The sequence below is a fragment of the Telopea speciosissima genome, chromosome 6 (genome assembly GCF_018873765.1).
Source record: "Telopea speciosissima isolate NSW1024214 ecotype Mountain lineage chromosome 6, Tspe_v1, whole genome shotgun sequence".
Taxonomy (NCBI): domain Eukaryota; kingdom Viridiplantae; phylum Streptophyta; class Magnoliopsida; order Proteales; family Proteaceae; genus Telopea; species Telopea speciosissima.
In genome coordinates this window covers 61,157,223-61,171,912 of record NC_057921.1, presented here as the reverse complement: position 1 = coordinate 61,171,912, position 14,690 = coordinate 61,157,223, and the positions used below count along the sequence as shown (strand labels likewise).

General features: G+C 38.4%; 3 protein-coding genes across 3 annotated transcripts; all 3 read left to right on the top strand.

Annotated features, from left to right (window-relative positions):
- The first annotated feature begins 2,488 nt into the window (after nt 1-2,488).
- On the top strand, nt 2,489-4,576 carry LOC122664452 (glyoxylate/hydroxypyruvate reductase HPR3-like). Its single transcript, XM_043860266.1, has 2 exons — nt 2,489-3,033; nt 3,983-4,576. Exons 1-2 carry the CDS (start codon nt 2,560-2,562, stop codon nt 4,505-4,507), a joined length of 999 nt encoding a protein of 332 aa, XP_043716201.1. The 5' UTR covers nt 2,489-2,559; the 3' UTR covers nt 4,508-4,576.
- A 909-nt stretch (nt 4,577-5,485) lies between these two features.
- LOC122666015 (glyoxylate/hydroxypyruvate reductase HPR3-like) lies at nt 5,486-7,177 on the top strand. The gene is made up of 2 exons (XM_043862130.1): nt 5,486-5,941; nt 6,653-7,177. Exons 1-2 carry the CDS (start codon nt 5,504-5,506, stop codon nt 7,175-7,177), a joined length of 963 nt encoding a protein of 320 aa, XP_043718065.1. The 5' UTR covers nt 5,486-5,503.
- Nucleotides 7,178-11,531: 4,354 nt separating this feature from the next.
- Nucleotides 11,532-14,690, top strand: LOC122664453 (glyoxylate/hydroxypyruvate reductase HPR3-like). The gene is made up of 2 exons (XM_043860267.1): nt 11,532-12,012; nt 14,086-14,690. The coding sequence occupies exons 1-2, from the start codon at nt 11,539-11,541 to the stop codon at nt 14,608-14,610; spliced, it is 999 nt and encodes a 332-aa protein (XP_043716202.1). The 5' UTR covers nt 11,532-11,538; the 3' UTR covers nt 14,611-14,690.

Genomic DNA, 14,690 nt, shown 5'->3' with positions numbered 1-14,690 from the left:
AATTTTATTTGGATTTTCTTAGACTATGGTCATGCAGGATATCTTCGAAAAGCACATGTCAAAGGAATCATTCAGGGACTTCAAAGAGAGACACGGTTGGGATACTCAAGAGGTTATGATTTGGGTACAAGATGAGGAAGTAGTGAATCAATGCTTGTTGGCCTTGCCATTTGGTTCTTGTTACTTTGGAGTTATTTTTAAAATTTGCTACTTCTAAGCTTATAAAAATATTCAGGTTAATCCTGTTTGGGAAAAAATGGGATGCCAGGCTGCATGGTGCATGCACCTGATACAGGAAAGGCAAAATGACTGCCGCACCCTCGTGAAATAAAAATCCCTACCACGCAGGCTCTCATTTGCCCTTGCGGTAGGGCAGTGGCCATGCTGCCTAGCAGTGATCCTCCTCCCTAATCTTTATTTTCATTAAAAAAAAAATCCCAGCTAATGAACAGTTTTTTTTTATCTCAATTAACATGAGACCAGCTTAGATGCTTGGTCAGTTGGTCGGTGGCTTGTTAGTAAAGTGCATGCGCCAAGAGCTGCATCTATATTCTATAGGGTAAAACGATCCCTATATCGTATCGATGAAACAGTACAGAGTAGGGGGTAAAACTGTTAAAAACCTATGTTTTAGAAAAACCTTGCCTGATATTTTTTCCCTTTGGATCGATTATTATCTGATTTGTTTAGCAATCTGACGGTAATAAAATGTCTGAAATATATCTTTGTGTTCGTTTATTCGATTAAGTTTTTTTTTTTTTTTATAATTTTATAAGTTAAGATAATGTGATTCTTTTTCTAAATTTTCTATTGGTTTATATATATATTTTTTTGCGTTGTGATACATGGAATTACATATCTATTAAAATAAATACAAGATAAAATCAAAAGAAAAAAACGAAAGAAAATCAAAGACTAATAAGAGTAGAAGAAAAGGTAGTTGTTGAACTCTCAAGTTTCAACTCTAACCCTCATCAACAGAATGATAAAGATGTGAACAGAATCCGTCCAAAAAATAATAGTATCTTATCCAAATCCATTTGAATATAATTAGATACGAATACGATAATGCCACTATCCGACCGAATTTGATCTGTTTACATCTTTCAAAAAGGCCCTTTTGGTGCCTTATTGGTTTAATCATACTCCAAATTAAATATATTTTCAAATTTATCTCTATCCATCCCACTCCCAACCATTTTGACAAGAATGACTTCCGGAATCCGACAAGTTCTTCAAAGGATAATGCCACACTGGTAGCTTGCAACCAGCGGTTCGATTCAAATGGTTCCTTGCAAAAAGCAAGGCATGGAATGATCTAAAAAGAGAAATTTTCTATTACATTAATGCTGTTGGAAATGGAGGGGCAGATAAATGGAGACGATAAAGATCCTATTTCTATTGCTTCGTTGCCGTAATCTATCTTATTTTCAAGTATGTAATTACAAAAACACCCATCAGTGTTAAAAAATTATGCTTATCTCCTACTTTTGTAAAAAGTTAACAAATGCATCCATCTTGTTAATTTAGACTAACATCGGTTGAATTAAGAGGAAAATTGATCAAATTACCCTCCTCTTCCTTAAAAACAAAAATGTTCCCTTCTTGGATGAAATCCAGAACTGAATTTTGGAATTATAAATTCATGATTTTCTTTTTCTGAAAACAAATCCTGATATAACACAAGGAATATAGGATCCGAACTGGGTCTGTGACCTCCTCGTCCCAAGGATTATTAACTATATAATCCAGAGAATCCATTGAAGAAATTGTGAATGTGCTCCACAAGATAAGATTAGGGTTTAGTTCTTCGTCATTATCAATCAACAGATGTCATGATCAGATTTTTCTAGAGGATTTTTCTTCTGCCCCTCTAGCATTTTTTTATCATCGTCACATCTAGTCTCTACTTTCTCCCTGCTCAGCCACTTGTCCTTGTTTGGCATTTTGCCTCAACAGAGTATACCAAACCCTCTAATTTTTTGATTGTTTTCTTCTGCGACACAAATTTAGTCGAACTAAATAGCTCAAAGTGAGGAAAAAGTTTACGTTCTTCCTCAGAAAAATCTGAGTCTTTTTGTGAGTTCTCTCTCTCTTAAGCTCTGGTTGTGTGTGTCGACTTAGATTGATTGTTCATTTGTTCTTTCCATCCATTCACTGATAAGGCAAAAACGATTGATGGGTACCTGCTATTGGTCAAGATTCAGTCACAATTTCGATTTAGGGAAGATATTTTGTTTATCTGTAACAGATGAGTTGCTGTTCTCCCTCCTTTCTTCAATCAATTTCAGTCTATGTTGCTCTTCGTGTGAGAATATCTTTACTTTTTACAAGAGTAGGGGGTATGCGTAATTTTTCAAATTAACGGATGTTTTTGTAATTAAATGATACCTGAGGGGAGGTACATGATAATTAGAAGGAAGAACTCAATTTGGATCCGGAAGAACTCAGCAATGTACTTGCCGCATTAATGCTGTTGGTATACTTGACCTTTCTTGCTATTTCCATTGCTTCGTTGATGTAATCAACAATTCTACTAGCCGGCAGCCCTCTTCGTTCATGGTGGATGAAGAAAAAGAACAACAACGAGAAGCAGAAATGGAGAAGCTACCGGTGGTTTTACAACTTCGTCCCGTCCCTGCAATCGCTTCTGTTGAAGATCGAATCTTGAAGAAGTTCAGATTTCTAAAGGCTTGGGAGTCTTCGATGCCAATGGACCTCTTCTTGACCACATATGCGCAGTCGGTGAGAGCCCTTCTCTGCTTTAGCAGAACTCCAACCGCCGACGCCCTTCGATACCTTCCTTCTCTCCAATGCATCGTCACTACCAGTGCCGGTCTCAACAACATCGATTTGGCTGAGTGCCGGCGGAGGGGTATTGCCGTAGCTAATGCTGGCGACACTTACTCTGAGGACGTTGCTGATTACACAATCGGTCTCTTTCTAGATGTCCTCAGACGTATCTCTGCTTCCGACCGGTATGTCCGCCAGAGTCTTTGGCCTACCAAGGGCGAGTATCCTCTAGGCTCCAGGGTATTAATCTTCTTCCTCCTTTCAATTTCTTAATTCTAGCTATCTCTTTCTTAGTATTTGTTGTATTCATGAGGTGAGCAAAGGTTTTCCTTGTGCATCTTCTAGCTTGCTTATTTCTTTGTAAAAGTTGTTTTTTTTTGAATTAGTCACAGAAAGAAAGAATTTCAGCTTCTTTGCTGCAACCAATTTAAGGAGATCAAGATGAACCATGCCTCATATAGCTGTTCTGCAATTGGTAAAGGAAATAGTGATTTTGTTTTAGATGCTTTGAAATTTTGACAAATAGCTTTCTTGTTTCTTGTCAATTAAACCAAAGGTTCTGGATATGCCACTTCTTCCTAATAGCTATAATAAAACACAAAATCTGATTAATCTAGTAGGATTTCTAGTGTTGGAGTTGTTTGCCATGATGATCCTATGGAATTAGTGAATATCTTGCATGATTTTAGATGGAAAATTCTTGCATCCTTGCCACTTTCAATAGCACAAAAAATCTATTCTTTACTTCATGCCTTGAGCCATCTTAATTTGAAACAGTGTTCCACTTCATTTAGTACAGCTACAATTTTGTGTGTGAAATTCTGTTTTATTCAAATCTAGGAGGAAACCTGCAACATTGCAGCCCTGTATCCATATACAAAAGCCGTTATTAGCTTGGAAATTTTTTTCCCCTCCCAAATCATGGTCTAAAATCCTAGCTGTAAAGCCTGTGTATCAATTCATCCTGGGTATCCTGCATCCATATGCAAAAGCCATTTAATTGGAATTTCTTCTCTTCTAGTTCATGTGCTAGAATCCTGTCTAAATCCTGTCTATCTTGTCAATTAAACGGCTTCACCTAAGGAGGAAAACTCTAGCTTTCTTTTGCAAGGCTTGTTGATCATGACTCTCCTTGAAAATGGTTTTATGAATGCTAGTTGTAATGTGGATGAAATGGTGGTGATTGCAGTTAAGAGGTAAACGAGTGGGGATTGTTGGCCTAGGACATATAGGTTCTGAAGTTGCAAAAAGGCTTGTGGCCTTTGGGTGCAGTATCTCTTACAATTCAAGGAAGAAGAAGTCATCTGTTGCATTTCCATACTATTCTGATGTCTGTGACCTTGCAGCTAATAGTGATGTTCTCATCCTTAGTTGTGGATTGACCAAGGAAACACACCACATCATTAACAGGGATGTGCTGTTGGCATTGGGAGAGGAAGGGGTTATCATTAACGTTGGACGGGGTGCTGTTATTGATGAGAAGGAATTGATTAAGTGTTTGATGCAAGGAGAAATTGGAGGTGCTGGTCTGGATGTGTTTGAGAATGAGCCGGATGTGCCCAAAGAGCTTCGTGTGTTAGATAATGTTGTATTATCTCCACATAAAGCCGTCTTTACATCAGAGTCCGATACATCATTGCATGATTTGGTGATAGCCAATTTGGAGGCATTCTTCTCTAATAAACCATTGCTTTCTGAGGTGAAGGATGAATGAGAAGATCATCTATTCTATCAAAGAAAACAACATGATATGTTCTTGATCACCATGGGAAACAGATAGCAACCTTTTTGGAGATGCACAACCATGAATTAAGTTGTACAATAACTCCTATTATATGTTAAAATTGCACTCACAAGTGTATTTCCTTGTAATCATCTTTCTTATTTAAGAGATTCTTGGGAAAATGTACTTTAAATCCCACCTCAGAGGAACCCTAGCCTTCGTTATTCGTATTGAATTTACCTTTTTGTTGGGTAGTAATTTAATATCCTTCGCTTATTAGAGGGAAAGGCTGAAGTGCCATGGTTTACAATGGGCCCGGCCACTTATATGGACAGACATTCCATGGCCTAAATACAGTCGATGTAGGATTTTTTTTCTAATCTTCTTAGTATATCCGTTTACATCCCTAACAGTGGATCTCACATGCCTCCACACTGTTCGTTTTGATTATGGTTTGTCACATGATTTTAAAACGCGTATTTCATTTGAAGGTTGACCGTCACTTATATAAACATTCCATAACCTAAGTACGATCAACATGGGACTAAATTCCATGGCACAATAGAGGCCGTAGTTACAATTATTGTGTGCTGATGTATTGCAATTTGCAAATTCATTTTGCAAAGAAGAGTGGCAATGGAAACTATCCACGTGTTATGGAACAGGGTAACGTCTAACGAATCAACTGTAATGTACCAGTGGCTTGATTGCATTACCAAAAAAAACCAGTGCCTTGATTTGATCGGTGTTCCCAAAAAGCAAGGCATGAAAACGATAGCAAGGTAGGTAGCACTTCTTCTCCAAACCAACCCTCGTGGCCCGTATCGAAAAAAACAGAAAGAAGCAATTTCCATGCAGATATGCTGATCCTTTGTTTACATTCTTGCTGGACTCTGCTCTTCATAAGTGCTGGTGCCCCCCCCTCCCAATTAACTCTTGAACTTTTCTTCGTCAATGGCGGATGAAGAAAAAGTACGACAAACTGAAATGGAGAAGTTACCGGTGGTTTTACAACTTCGTCCCGTCCCTATAATCGATCCTGTTGAAGATCGATTCTTGAACAAGTTCAGATTTCTCAAGGCTTGGGAGTCGTCGATGCCCATGGACCTCTTCTTGACCACACATGCGCAGTCGGTAAGAGCCATTCTCTGCTCTGGCCTTACCCCTATCACCGTTGACGCCCTTCGATGCCTTCCCTCTCTTCAATGCATAGTCACTACCAGCGCCGGTCTCAACCATATCGATTTGGCCGAGTGCCGGCGAAGGGGCATTTCCATAGCTAATTCTGGCGACGCTTTCTCTGAAGACGTTGCTGAGTACGCAATTGGGCTCTATCTTGATGTCCTCAGACGTATCTCTGCTGCCGACCGATACGTCCGCCAGGGGCTTTGGCCTACTAAGGGCGATTATCCTCTAGGCTCCAGGGTATCAATCTTTTTCTCCCTTTCTAATTTCTCAACTTCTAGCTATCTATCTCCTTGATCAAATTCGTTTATGCCAGTTCGATTTCTCGTTGTATTTGATTGAGTACGCTTCTCAACGAAAATTTCGATAGAATCCAAAGAAAAGTAGCCGAGGGGGAGGGGGGGGGGGAATTAATAAGTGTGGATAATCCTGATGGTCCTAAGGGGGGTGCTCTGTTTTTTTTAGCTCAACTCCATTATAGCATTAGTATGTAGTTGTAAATAAATTCTTGAGCCTTCATTCTGATTACCTTAAAAGATGGTTGTAGGGTGTTATGTTATTTAAGAATCTACTAGAAGGAGGATCCGACTGGCTTGCCATGAAATGAATATATCCTTCACTTTGAAAGTGAAGGATATATTGTTGGCTTAAAAAGCCATAATTGTATTATCAGTTTATGGTGAATCAGTTATCTCCACATTCATTTAATGTAAAAAACCCTTCAATACACAGTGAAGTATTCCAATTTAGTGATGATAAGGATAGGTGAAAGGCTTGTCTCCTGTATTCTCAATCCTCTGTATCCAACAAGTTTCTTTAGATTTTTTTCCCCTTCTTTTTGGTGTTTGTTGTATTCATGAGGTGACTGAAGGTTTTCCATACACATCTTCTTTCTTGAAAATGGGTTTATGAATAGTAGTTCTAATAAGGATTAAATGATGGTGATTGCAGTTAAGAGGTAAAAGAGTGGGGATAGTTGGCCTAGGACATATAGGCTCTGAAATTGCAAAAAGGCTTTTGGCCTTTGGGTGCAGTATCTCTTACAATTCAAGGAAGAAGAAGCCATCTATTGATTTTCCATACTATTCGGATGTCTGTGAACTTGCAGCTAATAGTGATGCTCTCATCCTTTGCTGTGCATGGACCAAGGAAACACACCACATTGTTAACAGGGATGTGCTGTTGGCACTGGGAGAGAAAGGGGTTATCATTAATGTTGGAAGGGGAGCTCTTGTTGATGAGAAAGAATTGATTGAGTGTTTGATGCAAGGAAAAATTGGAGGTGCTGGTCTGGATGTGTTTGAGAATGAGCCGAATGTGCCCGAAGAGCTTCGTACCTCAGATAATGTTGTGTTGTCACCACATTCTGCTGTGTGGACACCAGAAGCCTTTTTGTCATTGCATGAGTGTCTGCTAGCCAACTTGGAGGCTTTCTTCTCAGATAAACCCTTGGTTTCAGAGGTGAAGGATATATGAATGAGAATTGAGAAACCCTACCATCCATTTAGTAATTATCGTATGTACTATGTAGGTAGGGGTGTTAGTAGTTATTATCATATGTGGTAGTGTTAGTAATATTTTATGTAACCGTATGTTCAGGAGGTAGTTATGGGGAGTGTGGAAGTGAGGAGGTGTTAGTAACTGTATGTTTATGTATTAATTAATTAATGGTTGGAGAATTAATGGAGAAGCTATCGAATTATATATCTACCTAAACATCTCTTGTGAGATTGAGGAGGCAAGCTAGGCTTCCTCAATAGACCCTACATTGCATCTTCTTCATTCTTTGTCCTCTCAAATTGCCCTTTCCCTTCCAAGATAGGTAACCAGCGTACGTATGTACGTACATACGTACGTACGTACCAGTTATTTTTGTAATCTTTAGAAAATTTGTATTTTCAAGAGATGCACAACTATGAAATTGTAAAAATAACTCTTTTTATATCATCAAATGTTTGTGGCCAATTTCTGCAATCATTTAACCCCAATCATGCTCTCATCCTTTTTCTTTTAATCTGAGATGAACTTTTTCATGCTTCCAAAAAGCATGAACAAAGCCAATGAAGAGGAAGGTACAAATGAAGGAGTGTGGGGGCATGAAAGCAGAGATAAGAGTGTCAATGCTTTGATGAGGATGAATATACTATTTCAATAATCACAAGCGAAAAAACTTAATGATGGGATTATTCATTGTTTATAAGAAAGAACTTACATAAAAACCAGTTAATAATATTCATTGAAGGATCGAGTTTCCCTTCACCCACGGTGATCCCATTCACCGAGGAAACTTACCCTGCCACATTGATCATGGAAGTAATGGATTTAAATAATAGTGGCAAAGAAGAGACCAAGCAAGAGGCATTCTGTTTTATACTTGTGAGAATCCTTGTTCCACACGAGGCAAGAAAGGGTATCGGGAGGATATTTTGGAACATGCTAAAACCCTAGGAGAGATTTGTGAACCCTAGGATGGTGGGTGAACCGTCCTCTATGGGTGGGTGGAGAAAAACTTAGTCGTTCTTCATTGAAAGTAGAAAAAGACAAAGAAAGTAAATAATTGTTGGATTATCTACTCATCACTTTATTCTAAATAGATGTGCTACGTGGCACATTCATTAAGCATTAAAATTATTTTTTTTTTGGTAAATCATTAAGCATTAAAATTAGAAGTGATCTTAGTGGGTCACTTGACAATATCAAAAGAGGGAAAAACTTATTGGACCTAGCTAGGTCATTCTTGACCATATCAAAAGAAGATAAAAGAGCATCCAAGGGCTTTTATAAACAATATATATGATAGGGTAAAATACTCGTCACCCTCTGGTTTTCAAATGAAACTCATATAACCCCCTGATTTTTGAAAAAACTCAAAACACCCCTCTACCGACCGTAACGATGTTAGTCTGTTGTTAGTTATTGCTGTGAAAGGATTATTTTACCCTTGTACTAAAACATTAAAATTAAATTTAAAATATTATCCTTCCTTCATCTTCAACATTGGTCAAGGGCAGTTTAGGGATTTAAATTTATTTAACTGGCTGACATCATCACTTAACAACATAAAACTAATGGTAGGGACTAATTTATCATGTTGGGATCTAAACCAGAGGTGATTTGAGTTTTTTCAAAAATCAGGGGGTGTTCTGAGTTTTGTTTAAAAATCAGGGGGTGATGTGTAATGTACCCTATATGATAATATCAAAAGAGAGAAAAAAATATATATAGGATCATGTATCAACAATCTATACTATAGGTAATTAAATATCTTTTTTTTTTCCCATTGATTTTATGAGGATGAATCACCTCCGGGAAGGCTATAAACATTTTCCAATTTTTGCTTAGTTTTACTCTCGGGGTTGGGTGGGATTAATGAGGTTTTTTTAAGGGATGATTCTTGAAACTTGCCTGGACAAGGCTACTGGCAAACCAAATGGAAGTTAGGTTCAGGAAAGCGTTAGTCCTTATGGATTTGGAGTAGGAGTATAAATTGGTCTGATTCTGAGCAATCCGTCATGTTCCTTGAAGGTTCTGGCCCTAGGAGGTTAGGACAAGAGTCAGATCTCAATAAGCTAATCGATTCTAAATCAGAGATTCATAATCTTTTATTATTGGGTGGGTTCGTTTCGATTCCAACACTATTATAATATCCAAAATAGTCCTTAATTTTATCCATAGTGAAATTGAGAAAAACAGAGACAGAGAGAAATAGACAATACCTTTAACCTAATGAATATTCCATGACTTAAATTCAATCGATATAAGACTAAATTTCGTGACACATCAGCGGCGCTACTTACAATTTTGATGTGTTCATGTTAACACATTCAATTTAAAAAGAAAAGTGACAATGGAAGCTATCCACGTGTCATGGAACAGGGTAAAGTCTAACGAATCAACTGTAATCTCGTGATTCCGTCATGCAATACGTAAGCAAACTAAGGCAATTTACTAACCCCAAATAACCCCTTATTCTCTAGAAAATCAGATCTAGATCCCCTACTGTCGAACTGCTCAACAGGACCATGCTGCCAAGACACGCTGAGATGTACAATGACCATCTTACCTTTGCCCGAGTGCCTTGCCCGAGTGAGGGTAAGATGGTCATTGTGCAAGCACCAAAGCACCCCATGGGCCCACTGAAAAAAAAAAAAGGGGGAATTTCTTAGATCTACGAGATTAAAAAAAGAATTACAAGATAAGTATATTTTAAATTTGTTTTACATTTACAAATTTGGATTTTGAAAAGATTTACCTAATCCTCAGATTAGTTAGTGTTCGTCCCACCCAACAAGAAAATATAATTATATTGACTAAAATACCTTTTGACATCACTTTTTTCCTAAAAAAAAGGCTAATGATAATTAATACTTAATAGTTTAACCGTTGGCACAACTCTCATTGAATTCCGGGGCTGGCTAAGTGCAAGGTGCTTCACTCTATCTCGTTATCCCTCTTTCACTGGTTAATCACCTTCATGAGTCCTAGACTCCCTGTTTTAATCCTCTAGTGATTATCACAGGCAAATCAGGTGAGTATTTGCTCTTTCTCTGCCCCTAGTGTAGCTTTTTTTTTCCCCCTTCCTTGTGGAGGTTTGATTGCTTAAAAGGGGAAATTCCGGCATCAACAGGGTAACAACGTCCATAAAACTCCATTAATGGCAGCATAACTAGTCAAATATCAATAGTTTGACAATGGAGCACTCTTGACAGCGCCTCCTTCTCTTTGTATTTTACAACACGAGTCTGTTCCCTCTCTCTCTCCTCCCTCACTCTGCTTCCCCCGCTCTCTTCTGTTGTAAAGTTTCATCAACAGTAGCTTTTGATTTCTTACATAGCTATTATTATTATTTTTTTTTTTGGAAATCCCTTTGATTAAGCTGGATTTCAGTCAATGTCGCTAAGGAAACAAGCCTTTCTGGAAGAAAAGCTGACTTCCACGATATTAATGGCAAGAATCCCTTGAAAATAGAAATTTTGGTGATCTCAAGATCTCACCTGGAAGCAGTGTTCCCCTAGGTTATCCTTCCAGGTGTAAATCCTGGGTTTCTTGGTTCAAATGTGTCCTTTCTTCATGTAGTTCATTTTAATTTGCGGAATTGGTTTTTGATAGAATTCTCTAGTGTGATCATGCTTCGTAGAATATAATGAGCCAGAGCGGGATTGTTCACCTGACTCGCAGTTTAAGGTGGAATTCTTTCTGCTGCAAATACAGAGCTCTGCAAGTGAAACCGCATGGTAGCTGGACAGAACGCTTGTACGCCACCAGGCACCGAGTACATCATGTGTATCCCATAACCACCATGACCAGACATCGCAAGGGTGCATGATTATAGGTGCTGCTATACCTCTCGCACAAGCTTGGTGAGGTTTATCACAGGGAAGGCCTCGAATGGGCGCAACGAGGAGGGGAAGCCCAAGACGGAGAAGAAGTGGAAAAAAAGAAAGCTAAAACAAGGGTAGAGAAAGACACAGAGAGAAAGAGAGAGAGAGAGAGAGGGGGAGAGCCAATACTTACCAGTTTTCCTGTGATAACCGATAAGAAAACAAATGATGTTAGAGGGTATTTTAGAAAATCTAGTTATATTTTCTTGTTAAACGGGAAGAGAACTAACTAATTTAGGGATTAGGTAAATCTTTTCAAAATCTAAATTTGTGGATGTAAAACAAATATAAATTATACTTATCTTGTAATTTTGTTTTTTAATCTCGTAGATCTAAGAAATTTCCCCCATAATAAAAAAGATAGAAGCAATTTTCATGCATATATGCTGTTCCTGTACTTTCTTTTGCTCTTCATAGTAGTGCCCCATTAACGTTTTGTACAATTCTTCTTCGTCCATGGCGGATGAAGAAAAAGAAAAACGACAAGCTGAAATGGAGAAGCTACCGGTGGTTTTACAACTTCGTCCCGTCCCAGCAATCGATCCTGTTGAGGATCGATTCTTGAACAAGTTCAGATTTCTCAAGGCCTGGGAGTCGTCGATGCCCATGGACCTCTTCTTGACCACACATGCACAGTCGGTAAGAGCCCTTCTCTGCTCTGGCGGTACCCCTATCACAGCCGACGCCCTTCGATGCCTTCCCTCTCTCCAATGCATAGTCACTACCAGCGCCGGTCTCAACCACATCGATTTGGCCGAGTGCTGGCGAAAGGGCATTTCCATAGCCAATGCTGGCGACTCTTTCTCTGAAGACGGTGCTGATTACGCAATTGGGCTATATCTCGATGTCCTCAGACGAATCTCCGCTGCCGACCGATACATCCGCCAGGGGCTTTGGCCTAGCAAGGGCGATTATCCTCTAGGCTCCAGGGTATCAATCTTTTTCTCCCTTTTATTTCTAGCTATCTCCTTGTTCAATTTCGTTTATGTCAATTCATTTCTCGTTAGCGAGTTAGTTTTTCTTAGTTACAGAATGAAAAAACTGTGGCTTTAAAATGGGTGGTTACCTCATGTGGAGGAAAATGAAATCATCCGGATCCACAAGGAGTGTTTCATCTCCCTCAAATGCTTGGCTAGTTCCATCTCACAGAGAGTAAAACAGAAAAATAGTCTGGTTGCCTGGTTTATTCATATCATGGTGCTCTGCTTTTTTTTTTTCGCTCAACTCCATTATAGCATTAGTATGTAGTTGTAAATAAATTCTTGAGCCTTCATTCAGATTACCTTAATAGATGGTTGTAGGGTGTGTTTTTTGTTAGTTAAGAATCTACTAGAAGGAGGATCCGATTGATTTGCCATGAAATGAATATGCCCTTCACTTTAAAGGATTTATTGTTGGCCAAAAAAATAATTGTATTATCAGTTAATGGTGAATCAATTATCTCCACTTTCATTTTTTGTCAAAAAAACCCTTCAATACACATTGAAGTATTCCAATTTAGTAATGATAAGGATAGGTGAAAGGCTTGTCTCCTGTATTCTCAATCCTCTGTATCCAACAAGTCTCTTTAGATTTTTTTCTTATTAGAGTTTGTTGTATTCATGAGGTGAGCGAAGGTTTTCCATTCACATCTTCTTTTTTGGGAATGGGTGAGGTTTGGAATTAGGACTGTTTGGTGCTTATTCTCAAACATCTACCATACCACTACAATTCAAATATGCGCCAGCTTCTTGGGTTCTAGCTTTCTTATTTCCTTGATAAAATTCAATTCTGAATCAGTCACAGAAAGAAAGAACTTCACCTTCTTTGTTTCAACCAATTTAAGGAGAAGATGAGCCATGCCTTGTAGCTGTTCTGTAATTGGGAAAGGGAATATTTTTATGTTAAATGTCGATTCGTGATTTTGTTTTAGATGCTTTGAATTTTGACATATAATTTGCATGCATTAGGAGATAGTTTCTTGAGGGAAATACTTATTGGATATATAGGGTTCAATGTAGTGATTGCAATGTACCATTGTGCAACTCCAAATGGCCGGGGGAATTTTTAAGCACCTACTTGCTTTCTTGTTTCTTGTCAATTATTTTTCTTTTTGGTATTTACCATATTAAAGCAAAGGTTTGGAAATGATCTAAGCCTATTAAAAAACCTCTGGGAATGCTGCTTTTTGCTAATAGAAATAATAAAACACAAAATCTGATTAGACTAATAGAGTTTCTAGCTGTAGAAGTGTTTGCCATGATGATCCTATGGAATTAATGCTGTTTTCCTGGGCTAGATATGTTATTGTGGCAGTTGGAGTTATTTGTTCCATGAGCTAAATGACACAACTGCTTAATCAGTTTAAAAACCAATATTCTTAAGACTGAGTATTTCTGAATAATTCTAGAAATTTGTCATGATACATCTATCAAATCTTCAAATGGTATCCCATTTAAATCAAGGGTCATGAAATATATTTGGAATTGAAGATGTGCTTCCTTTCTTTGATTTTTTTTTAAAATTATTTCCCATGAAATTAACCCTCTGAATTTATGTAAAACCACATTTTAGCCGTTGCCATCACTAGTTCTTGCATCCTTGCCAATAGCACAAAAAAAGTTATTCTCTGCTCCATGCATTGAGCCATCTTAATTTGAAACAGTGTTCCACTTTATTTGCAGCCCTGCATCCATATACAAAAGCCGTTTGCTTGGAATTTTTTTCCCTCCCAGATCACGGTCTAAAATCCTTGCTGTAATGCCTTCTATATTGTCATTCTGGGTATCCTGCATCCATATGCAAAAGCCATTTAATTGGAATTTTTTCTCTCCCAGTTCATGGGCTAGAATCCTGGTTAAAACCTGTCTATCTTGTCAATTCCTACATATCAAAGTTCCAATTAAATGGCTTCACCTAAGGAGGAAAAGTCTAGCTTTCTTTTGCAGGGCTTGATCATGACTGACATTGAAAATGGTTTTATGAATAGTAGTTCTAATAAGGATTAAATGGTGGTGATTGCAGTTAAGAGGTAAACGAGTGGGGATTGTTGGCCTAGGACATATAGGCTCTGAAGTGGCAAAAAAGCTTTTGGCCTTTGGGTGCAGTATCTCTTACAACTCGAGGAAGAAGAAGCCATCTATTGCATTTCCATACTATTCGGATGTCTGTGAACTTGCAGCTAATAGTGATGTTCTCATCCTTTGTTGTGGATTGACCAAGGAAACACACCACATCATTAACAGGGATGTGCTGTTGGCACTGGGAGAGAAAGGGGTTATCATTAACATTGGACGGGGGGCTCTTATCGATGAGAAGGAATTGATTGAGTGTTTGATGCAAGGAAAAATTGGAGGTGCTGGTCTGGATGTGTTTGAGAATGAGCCGCATGTGCCCGAAGAGCTTCGTGCCTCAGATAATGTTGTATTGTCTCCACATACTGCTGTGTTGACACCAGAATCCTTTTTGTCATTGCATGAGTTGCTGCTAGCCAACTTGGAGGCTTTCTTCTCAGATAAACCGTTGGTTTCAGAGGTGAAGGATGAATGAGAAGACCATCCATTAGGTAATCATACAAAAGGATTCACAGGATCACATAAACAACGCACACAGAGTTTGATCATCAAGGG